Source organism: Dreissena polymorpha, chromosome 8 (assembly GCF_020536995.1).
Source record: "Dreissena polymorpha isolate Duluth1 chromosome 8, UMN_Dpol_1.0, whole genome shotgun sequence".
Lineage (NCBI taxonomy): Eukaryota > Metazoa > Mollusca > Bivalvia > Myida > Dreissenidae > Dreissena > Dreissena polymorpha.
This window is the reverse complement of record NC_068362.1, coordinates 50647702-50659147: the sequence shown is the minus strand read 5'-3', so window position 1 is coordinate 50659147 and position 11446 is coordinate 50647702. Positions and strand designations below refer to the sequence as shown.

Below are 11446 nucleotides of genomic sequence, written 5' to 3'. Positions count from 1 at the left end.
TGGTATAATAATAATTTGCCAAATCTGTTATGATTACGAAAGTAATTAATAAACGGATATCCAAAATGTTACCTGCTATTAGATTGACTGAACATAGACATTATCTCTTAATACATGATTACACATATGCTTCAAATATGTTTATTCTACGGATAGTTTAAATTGATCGTAAGAGACTTCAAAGTGATATTAATTTGCACATACTAGAAACACATTATAGCTTTAAAACCGATTATATACAAAATTTAGCGTGAAATCTCATTCGTTTTAGGTATATAAACACCAGTCCTGCATTCTAGCATTTTATCAGTTTCTCAGATTCTTGAGAACAGATAACAAGGTAAGTCTTCTTTTTAACATACTTTACATAGTATAATAATGTTGTGTTATCATAGTTGTTTGTCGAATAACCGACTGGAAGGATTAAGATACGAAAGAGCAAAGAACGTGTCATTTAATATCAAGCAACTAAACTACACATCGTTGGTTATTCGACAACAAAGTATGATATTAAATGTATTCATCGGTATTTCAATTCTAACACGATCTTTCGTGAAATCCCTTTGGTGCATTGAATTTTCATTTTACTTGTAAAGAATCGAAAGAAGCTGAACTATATTGAGGCTTTTTCGTTCTTGATAATGTCAATACTTGTCCTTATATACCAAAATTAACATTTGACAAGAACGCGAATTTTCTTTTCTGAATATTAGGAATGTATTTCTTCATTTTTCTTTGACTGATAAATCAGATGAGTATTGTATGGCGTAGATTTCTCTCTGTATCTAGAATATTTGGACATTAACACTTGTTTTGTTTCTCTATCTAAGTATGATCTGACTCTTAAAATTGGTAGGGGAAAAAATCAAAAAGGAAAGTGGTATAGTATATATTATATACATGCGGCGTATATAGTATATAGAATATAGTATTTTGTATATAATATATAGTATATAGTATATTTATTATATATAATATATAATATATAGTATAGAGTATTTGGTATTTAGTTACATAGTACAATATTGTAATAATGCAATAAAAACGATACAAAATAATATTTCACGTTTGTAGCAATCTTATTGTGTTGAGCTAAGACTTGTCTTCATTGTAAGGTGTACACTTTGGAAGATGACAACGGGACCTAAAAGGTTCGGCTACTCTGTAATTGTAGGTACAATGATGTACTCAGCAACCTCATTTCTGCTCCTGGTGACGTTCTGTGGAACGGTGTCCTGTCTTTGGTATCCGTATAGGCCTGTCAAACCCAATCAGCGACCTTGTAAGTGTTTGTTATATGTTACAAGAAACATCATCGCTTACTTCGTTGAGGCAACACGTTTGTTTGGGCATTGTTCCGATTTTCCGCGATAACATCATGCTTTAGATGCTTACTGCTTTAACATGCTCTACTATATAAAAAAATACAGATGCAGGACATTTTTTAAACATATATTAAATTGTTTTAAAAAACATAACCATCCGGAACGATTGCCTATATATTTTTTCTCTCCGCAATTCTTCCCCAAATCTCTTATTGTTTAAATTTTAGACGTATCCAATTGACAAACATTGAAGTCCTAAATAATTCAATTGATCGATAACATGTCGTTTGTTATATTGGCAGATATTTTAATTCACCTCTTCTCGTAGCCAAACATATTAAAGATATATTTTGTTATTTAAGCAAAAGAATAGGGTTAAAATCTGCAAATAATTCCAAACAATCTTTCTTTAAGTTGTATACTTCTTTTGCCTCGTCTATGATTGGTTACTATATGTTATCCCATCATCGAGAATTCAAAGTAAAACTAAACTATATGAGCCGTGCTCTGTGAAAAGGGGGCTTAATGCATATGCGTTAAGTGTCGTCCCAGATTAGCCTGTGCAGTCAGCACAGGCGTATCAGGGACGTCACTGTCCGCTGTTCTGATATTTTTCGTTTCAAGAAAGTTTCTTCTTAGCAAAAATCAAGTTAAGACGGAAATTGTTTTCCCTGATTATCCTGTGCTGACTGCCAAGGCTAATCTGGGACAACACTTTGCACAAATGCATTAATCCCCCTTTTTACATAGCGCGCCTCATATTGCTGCATGGTCTCGATATATCTATCAACGAGTTTTGGCAAAAAGATGTTGGGCTCGAAAACATTAACCGCTCTCCAATGCTGGTGGTTAAGTTTTACTAAGCCTTGTTAAAAAGACTTATATGTATTCAAAACTTACAGAGTAATCTCTATTTTGCTTGGCGGTCGATTTAATGTTATTTCAACGGAGGTACTGTCAGCGAATGCCGGTACTATTTTTCTGGAATATGTGTGTTTGCATCAAATCTCATTCAAATCTCATTCGTTATTCGCAAGCAAATGCAAATTGGTAAACTAGTTTGACATTCGACTTTAAGTTAAAAGCATGGTCAACGTTTTGAACAAACGAATTTACTGAAACGTTTGTAAAGTAAAACTTGACTTGACTAAAATCTACTTTATCAATATTATTCCAACTCTAAAGGAAATGTCAGATTTTTTTCTAAATGCATTTTGATCAGTATAAAGACATATATTGTGTGTATCATGTACACTCATTTCTATCCTAAACAGATTCCAGCAGCAACGGCCTTGTGTCATGCACATACGACTATCACTGTGATTTCGTTCCGTGCAAAAACCCAGGTGAGGAAGTTGAGTGCCACGATGACTGGCGTTCCCCAACGGGACGCTCGTGTCATTGTCACAAACCGTGCGAGTGCAAAGTGGACATCGACTGCATTGACGAGTGCGGTCCGTTTGCCACGTGTGACGACGGGGCATGTCATGGCTTGTATTGCGATCACACGTAAATAAACGTTTACAGGCAGCCATACTGCATTTAGCTTTAATTTAAAGACATGCATATGGATACACTAACGATTTATTTTCTTGGAGAGTAATGTGAAATAAAGTGATAACCAGATTTTTTGTTCAATTAATTAAAATGTTTGTGTCTGTGTGTGTGTGTGTGTGTGTGTGTGTGTGTGTGTGTGTGTGTGAGTTTGTAAAACCTACCAACCGGGGAAAATCGTATGAATACACACCAACTAACCGGGGAACACCTACCAACCGGGGAATTCCCCGGTTGGTTTTAGGCGAAAATCTCTAATCTACGTGTATGAAATACCAAACTGTCAATTTAAATTAGAAATTCAACGCCTTCCCCGATTAGCGGGTTTGTGGCATGCACAAAATATACACAAATCTTGACCAAATTACAATCGAGTGTGTATCCAGGCTTATAACAGTTCCCCGGTTGCGCTGTTTAAAAATCATACACTCGGTATTGATATCATTTAGTGAAAGTAAGTTGGAAAAATGGAGTTTCGAGCGAACAAACGCATTAAACTAAGGTAAGTTTTTTAATTATGTTTACAACTTTCAATTACTATTAAAAAGCGTTTTTATGTAAACGTTAAAGTAATACTGGAAGACGAATTCTAAAGATCGATTTATATAAATATCATTTGATTACAAAGCTTTTTTTACGGTACATTTTTCACGAATATATTTTATAAATATACGTTAATAATATATGTAGTGGAGCTATCCTACTCACCCCGGCGTCGGCGTTAACGTGAGCGTTAGCGTGAGCGTGAGCGTTGGAATGTTAAAGTTTGCGTACCACCTCAAATATTGTTTATGTCCCTTGAGATATTGCTTTTATATTTAGCATACTTCTTTACCAACATGACCCCAATCTATAAACAAGAGCAGACAACTGTAAGAAGCATTTTGTAAGAATTATGGCCCCTTTTTCACTTAAAATATGCATATTATTGATAAATCTTTGTTAAAGTTTACGTACCACCGCAAATACTTTCTATGTCCCTTGACATATTGCTTTTATATTTTGCATTCTTCTTTACCAACATAACCCCAATCGATAAACAAGAGCAGACAACTGTAACAAGCATTTTGTAAGCATTATGGCCCCTTTTCCACTTAGAATATGCATATTATTGATAAATCTTTATTAAAGTTTGCGTACCACCTCAAATATTTTCTTTGTCCCTTGAAATAAGGTTTCATATTTTGCACACTTCTTTACCAACATGACCCCAATCTATAAACAAGAGCAGACAACTGTTAAAACCATTTTGTAAGAATTATGGCCCCTTTTTTCTCTTAGAATATGCATATTATTAATAATTCTTTGTTAAAGTTTGCGTACAACCTTAAATATTTTCTTTGTCCCTTGACATATTGCTTTCATATTATCCATACTTCTTTACCAACATGACCCCAATCTATAAACAAGAGCAGACTACTGTAAACAACATTTTGTAAGAAATATGGCCCTTTTTCCACTTAGTAACTTTGAATATTTTGTTAAATTTTGTGTTTACATCGACTTTACTTCTAAAGTATCAAGGCTATTGCTTTCAAACTTCAAATACTTTCTTACTATCATGAGGGTACTGCACCTGGCAAGTTGAATTTTACCTTGACCTTTGACCTTGAATCTGAAGGTGAAATTAATAAATTTTGATTAAATTGCCATAACGTCTTTATTTAGGATCAGATTTGATTCATACTTTGACAAAACAACACTTACCTGATATATCACAACGGACTTCACCCAAACCATCCCACACGCCCCACCCTAGAAATCCCCCCCCCAAAAAAAAGTTGTTGTTTTCCTTATTTTTTTAACATGTTAAAAAAAGCAATTTTTTTTTCTTAAGACCGTCCAACCATCCCACCCAAGCTATTGCTATCAAACTTGAAATACAATCTTATTAGTTTGTTTTATGTCTTTACAAATGTTCAATACATATGTTTTGTGGAAACCTGAACTCAGAATCGTCTATAATGTACCACTTCTTTAAAACATAAGCGATCAATATGTTTGGTTCAAACTTATTTATTACGACATAGGAACATATTCACAAGTTACATGACATTGACATAGGATCAATATGTTTCAATTATGGTCCTCTTCCAGTTAGAATATGACTATAGTACCTTGACCTTATTGAATATGATCAATTTCCCCATGGTGGCTTATTTATACTGTCAAGCACTTGAATAGTCGAGCGCGCTATCTTCTGACAGCTCTTGTGGTTTTTCTCATCGACATTTCCATTTTAACATTTAGTAGCCAAAAGGGTCCAAGTCCCCTTGGTCTCGCAAGAACGTACTGCCAGAATTACGTTGATCCACCAGGTTTTGAAGTAAAAACCGTCAATGATGTCATAGGTACAAATATTTTTGTATATGGTTATGTTTAAAGTCGTTTAGAAATTATAAAAGAACATCGTAGCCCCTTTCTATTAAAAAGAAGAAAACAAACATGGACTATTGGGTTACTTAATACTGGGCAGAAGTATGGAAGTAGCATAAAGATTTATTGATTATTTATGAATAAAACACTATTGGCGCCTATATCTAGTCTTCAATTATATGACCAAAATGATTATTAATACAAATATAAATATTTCAGGCGAAGGAGTCTTTGCCACTAAGCCTTTAAAAAAAGTAGACTTTCTTCTCGAATACAAAGGGGATCTGATTACACGAGAAAAACATGCACGGCAATTAGAAAAGGAGTATGAAAAGAAATGTCAAGGCAGCTTCATTTACTTTTTAAATACAGAGACAAATCTTGCTGGTAACTACAAATTATCTTTACTTTGCACATCAAACGTTTAAATCACGCCATTAGAAGAATAATTATCTTTAGTTTGTTCACCATAATAATTAAATATGGCATGCGCGTTATTTTAGTTTAAAGCACCAGAAGTGTTTATTTAAATGTCTTATTCAGCATTGACGCAACCAACGATATATTTCATGAGGGTCGAATGATAAATGATGCCGAAAATGGAGACGCAAAACAAAATTGTGTAATGAAAATAGTTGAAGTCAACTAAACTCCCCATCTATGCACTTTCGCCAACAGAGACATTGCAATTGGCGAGGAACTCTGATATGATTATGGAGTACCAACACTTCCATGGAGAAAGTTTTATGATAACATTTATGTTCATTCATGAGTTATTCATTTTAAATACAGATATTCAAATATCTTTTTGCCGTGAATTAAAATGTTTTATCATTGAACGTCGTCAAGCTCTACTTTAATGCGGTTTGTCTGATAATGTGTATTTGTTATTTGAATTGTCAGAAATGCACGGAGCAAAAAATGGGTATGTTTCACAGTGATTTGTTATTACTACACATGCATTAATACAAATTCGTTGTACTTAATGGTTTCATAACTAACGAACTTTCTAACACTGACTAGATTATGTGTAATACCAATTGTTATTGTGGTTTTGAATAGGCAACACAATGACTACTAGATCTACGGACAGCCAGGAACCAGGACAAACAACATCCATACACACGGAAGAAGTCAATGAGACGGTTTGTAATGTTTCGCAAGGTCGAAGCTACTAAGGCGTATTTTCTCGTTGGTTTTGTCTTCAGTGAAATGGGCGTAATTTTGCCTTACTAATGCGTATTTTCTGGTTAAATACCTTTTAGCCGTGAATTAAAATGGTTTATCATTGAACGTCGTCAAGATCTACTTGAAATGCGTTCTGTCTGATAATGTGTATTTGTTTTTTGCATTTTCAGAAATGTACGGAACAAAAAAGGGTATGTTTCACAGTGATTTTGTTATTACTACACATGTCTAAATACATATTATGAACATCATGAAATTATTGTAATTGTTGTACAAGGAATTAATGCCAATGTGTTTTACTAAATGGTTTCATGAATAACGGACTTTTAAACTCTGACTAAATTATGTGTTATACCATTTTTTTATTGTTGTTTTGAATAGGCAACCCAATATTTACTAGATCTACGGACAGCCAGGAACCAGGACAAACAACATCCGTACACACGGAAGAAGTCGATGAGACGGTTTGTAATATTTCACTATGTCGAAGCTACTAAGGCGTATTTTCTGGTTTGGTTAAGTCTTCAGTGAAATGGGCGTAATTTTACCTTACATAACATAACACGTACGTCAATGATCATTATATTAACATGTTAAAGCACACGTTATGCGAATTTTTAAAAAATAAAATATTGTTTACCAGTTGTAGTGACTATGAACTACTTGTCTTTCAAAATCTTCATATACACAAAGAATTTAGAATTTACACCTGTCAATGAAACTGGTGAGCATGTGTATTAACCACTGTAGTGTATAAACATCGACTTCATCATAATCACAAAAACGTTAATTATCGCTTATCCAAGAAGTGTAATATCATTAATTTTTATTTTCAGTATAAAAATTATACGCTGCCAAATACTGTGTATGAAACTCTGAGACATTAGGAAATTTAACTTGCGTGTTACATATGGACATTGATTGATATTTTATCTTAACGACACAAAAACTATAGCGTCTACTCGATATTTTGCTATACGATACATTCTGACATGGGTAAGAAAAGATAGTTCATTTTATACCCACCACCGCACAATACATACAGGATTTACCGTGAACCACAGTCCGTTCACCAGTTCTTTTTTCTTCCAACACATTTGTCCAGAGAAGTACAATACCTTTCATTTAACCGTGCATACATATTGTCTTATTAGTATCTGTAAAAAATATTCATTGTATACTTTTTCGAACTTTGATAACATGTTTGGAACAACCTGGTATATGTTATGACATGCTACGTCGGTGTATTCAGCCAATCTTTAAAAAGTAATTGTTTGATTCATTAGGCAAAATAATGTTTCCAAATTTTTCGTGTGACATCGATGTCATTATCAGGTGCCGTAAGTACCTGGACGCTTTTGTCGTAATTTTGCTATAAAAAATTGTACTGAAGTATATATACTTAATATGAATATCTTACGCATGGCAGTTAGAGACGTCATATGGTGTTTTATTATCCATGTACAGAATAGGGTACTTCAAATACCAGGAGAGCAATACAAGCAGCCGAAAAGCAATGGAGTGAAAACGAAAAAGGAGCTGTTCACAGACACTTTGATCGTTTTTTTGATAATGGGTAAATTACCAGGGAAAAAAGAAATACTTGCATGTATTGAAAGTGAGAATGACCTTCACAACAGAAGTTGGAAAAATGTCAAAGACTTTTGCAGAAATTTAATTGAAACAAAAAAGCGACGGGGACTTATTACTTTAAAAAGTATTACACATATAATGCACGTTTAGGAAAATACGTTAAAGGATGAAGTTGCCACATTTTTTTTGTGTTTTCTTGTTCTATATACTCTTTTCGAAAACGATACATGTGTGCTTATTCTATTTGAATGTTTTATTAATACGGTTCAGTCAAAAACGATATTTGTTCATAATCATATCGCCGAACAAATTAGGATTGGTATATAGTTCGGCCAAAGAGTGTTTCTTTGTACTTTCTATTACGAGTTTCTACGAGTTACTCACTATACAAGTTATTTTTTACCCTAAACTTGGTGAATATGAATGAATATAGCAAACATGATAACATATCAATCTAGAAGGCTAAACATTCAGAGAAGGCACAAAAAAATTCAGTCGAATAAATGGAAACAAACATTTTGTTCAAGCATAACAAACAAACACTTTTAGATGTAAAAAGATAAATGTAAATAACATAAAAAAAAAACTACTGCTAAACTACTGCTACAATATGAAGAATACAAATGAATATTTTGTCAATTTTACCAAATTTGTTTTGAATGACAGGTGTCTGACTTGCAGTTGAGTACTTAATAGTTATTTTAAAGTAAAAATTTACCAAAATGTAAATTATTGCGTAAATATCGCACTAGAATTGATTAAATAGTTGTTAAATATTACAATAATTTCCTACACAGATTTTTGTGCAAATGTTTTGTGTGTAGATATTCACATTAACTATCAATTCACATATTTGCTTTGTGTATATTATTGGTATGTTTAAATGTTTTTCATATCAAAATTGCTTGATCTACAAAAATTCGCGAGGAGTTCTGCATTTTTCCCATGTTTTTAATTAAAGTTTATAATTCAACGACGAAGAAAGTTACTAAGATGCCAGACTTAGTTATGTTTTTGTCTCGTTTATGGTTAAAGATCAATTAACATACCCATTTCCCAGACTAAGATATTGTTAAAACAATTTATCGCGTTTGCGACTGACCTCTTTTATGCATTCTAACACAAGCTATTTACTTGTTTTTTCGAATACTCTTCATATACACACACTTGAACAAGCTGTAGATTACCTAGAACAAAACATATTTGAAACATATATTTATATGTGATATGTAAATGCATGCACAAAGCTAATAATTAATCATGTTTATACACTTTGCGATATGATGCTATAATGTCGGTTGTTTTAAGTGATTAATCATTATTTTAACCATGTTGTCTGCCATCTGGAATGTAATTAAGTGTTTTGACATGTATGCGAAATTGATCTTGTTCGATTTGGTGCTGTATATTCAGAATTGAGTCACACTGTTATAATTTTCCTGTTGGTACATATTATTTTTAAGTTGGCACCAACAAGGGTCTAACAATTGATCCACATGTGCACTCCCAGTAAGTATATATACTATAATGTAAATGATTAAAAATAATTTTAAACTACGTGTTTGATAAGTGTTTGCTTTGGTTTATATTTAATTATTAGTGTTTTTATATAATGATAATGCTGTCAAAGTCAGCGATGAGTATACGTGTATAACAACATTAATTATAACTTTTATATTGTTTTCAACAAATAATATATGGATGACACATCGGCATAACTTTTTAGTGCTTAAAATACACTCTTTCTATTATTATTTATGCAAAAATTAGGTACATAAGTTGGTTTACATAAAGGTAGTTTAAACAAAATACGTGAATTCAAATCTTAAAAAAGGTGTTTGGTTCGCAAGGGAAAGCAAAGCGATATCCAGTGACTATTTTCCTTAAAATATAATCTGTTATTTCGACAGGTAGAATTAAATGTAAGTTCATTATTAACGTTAACCCGTTTTTGGCATTCTCTACTCAAACAAGTGCATACATACTGTATTTTTTTAATACAGCACATGTGTAATGGTATCACAGTTGTAGAATTAGAATACAATACATATATTATAACAATAAATACTGATCATTATTCAGATTGACCTACCGCCGTAGACTAAGTCACTGGCGCATCAAAATGCATTTGTTATCAAGTCGTTTTGCTACTTTACTAAACTATTTAGTTTCTCAGGCCTCGCCACATTCGTTGTGAGACGTTCGTGATTGTTTAAAGTTACAGATTTTATTATCTTTGAAAATGCAATAAATGTATTTAAGACAATTTAAGTGAAGTGGAAGTTGCCATGCGTGTGAATGAATTTTCTGATGTTTACATGTTTCAGGGGATTAAATGCATGAGTTATTGTATAATGTCAGAGTAAGGACAAAGTAAATTTACACTACTCAATCTACATGCATATGGGCAGTTCTACTTTTAGGATAAAAAACTTCATAGTACATGAAAATCGTGAATGCTTTTTTCTGATGGAAAAAAGGAATTAAACAAATAAGCCGCCCCCCCCCCTCTCCTTCATTCGGTTTGACAAATAGCGTGGCCTGAAAAAAAAAACATTATTTTTTTAGTTTTAAGAACGAATTGTATTCATTTGTTGATTAATTGCACCATGATTGTTATGGTATAATGCAGCACTTGCATGCTTGTAGTCGGCTTACAGCTAATCTTCATTAGCTGTAAGCCGACTACAAGCATGCAATACATAAATGTATTGTTTGATTTGCGTTATGTCTCTTATGCTTATGCTTATTTTGATGTGAATAATATTGGAGTCAATCAAATAAGGCATTTTTGTATAACTTATATAAGGTCATATGATGAAGATATTTAATTTAAATATTGTTTCATACATATTCTTTTCAATTTTAGTACTAACTTAAATATTATCCATGAACGTGCACGCCATTGTCCTATTAACAACGGTACCATGATTAGACACAATTACCCCTGTTGGTAAACGCAAATTCCCCGTTGGACATTATTGAAGTTCCACGGTGATAGCGCGCTTAAGTTCCTCTCTTGGCTAACACAATTCCCTTGTTGGCACACATTAAAGTTCCACGGTTGGTACACACATAGTACCCCTGTTGGAATACACCGTTCCCCAGTTGGAACACATTGAAGTGCCACAGTTGGAACGCACTAAGTTCCCCTGTTGGTATACACCATTCCCCTGTTGGTACACATTGAAGTTCCACAGTTGGTACGCACATAATTCCCCGGTGTGCATGTAAAATTTTCTTTGATATATTACCCTATTTATCATAATTTTTATGTCAAAATCGTATTTTAGGTTCGAAACTTGTCTGTTCTTTATCACTTTCAGCTTTCTAGAATATGTGGAAATGGTGGTCCCCGGTTGGTAGGTTTAGAACACATTTCCCCGGTTGGAAGGTTTTACAAGTATGTG

General features: G+C 33.1%; 1 protein-coding gene and 1 long non-coding RNA gene across 3 annotated transcripts; both read left to right on the top strand.

Moving 5' to 3' along the window:
- The first annotated feature begins 308 nt into the window (after nt 1-308).
- On the top strand, nt 309-2946 carry LOC127841024 (uncharacterized). Its single transcript, XM_052369529.1, has 3 exons — nt 309-340; nt 1175-1282; nt 2600-2946. The coding sequence occupies exons 2-3, from the start codon at nt 1180-1182 to the stop codon at nt 2836-2838; spliced, it is 342 nt and encodes a 113-aa protein (XP_052225489.1). The 5' UTR covers nt 309-340; nt 1175-1179; the 3' UTR covers nt 2839-2946.
- A 68-nt stretch (nt 2947-3014) lies between these two features.
- On the top strand, nt 3015-9590 carry LOC127842113 (uncharacterized). 2 transcript variants are annotated; one of them, XR_008031487.1, is made up of 7 exons: nt 3015-5230; nt 5475-5642; nt 5799-6400; nt 6614-6634; nt 6825-6907; nt 7911-8019; nt 9500-9590. It is a non-coding gene; the product is annotated as an uncharacterized LOC127842113 (long non-coding RNA). The 2 variants fall into 2 exon arrangements; XR_008031486.1 differs by having other exon boundaries at nt 7911-9590.
- Nucleotides 9591-11446: the final 1856 nt, after the last annotated feature.

What these genes read in the sequence shown, in the direction of transcription:
- LOC127841024 (XM_052369529.1), top strand. Translation starts at nt 1,180, where the DNA reads ATGATGTACTCAGCAACCTCATTTCTGCTCCTGGTGACGTTCTGTGGA. An exon ending in CAAACCCAATCAGCGACCTT is followed by an intron (nt 1,283 to 2,599) that starts GTAAGTGTTTGT and finishes TATCCTAAACAG; the next exon opens with ATTCCAGCAGCAACGGCCTT.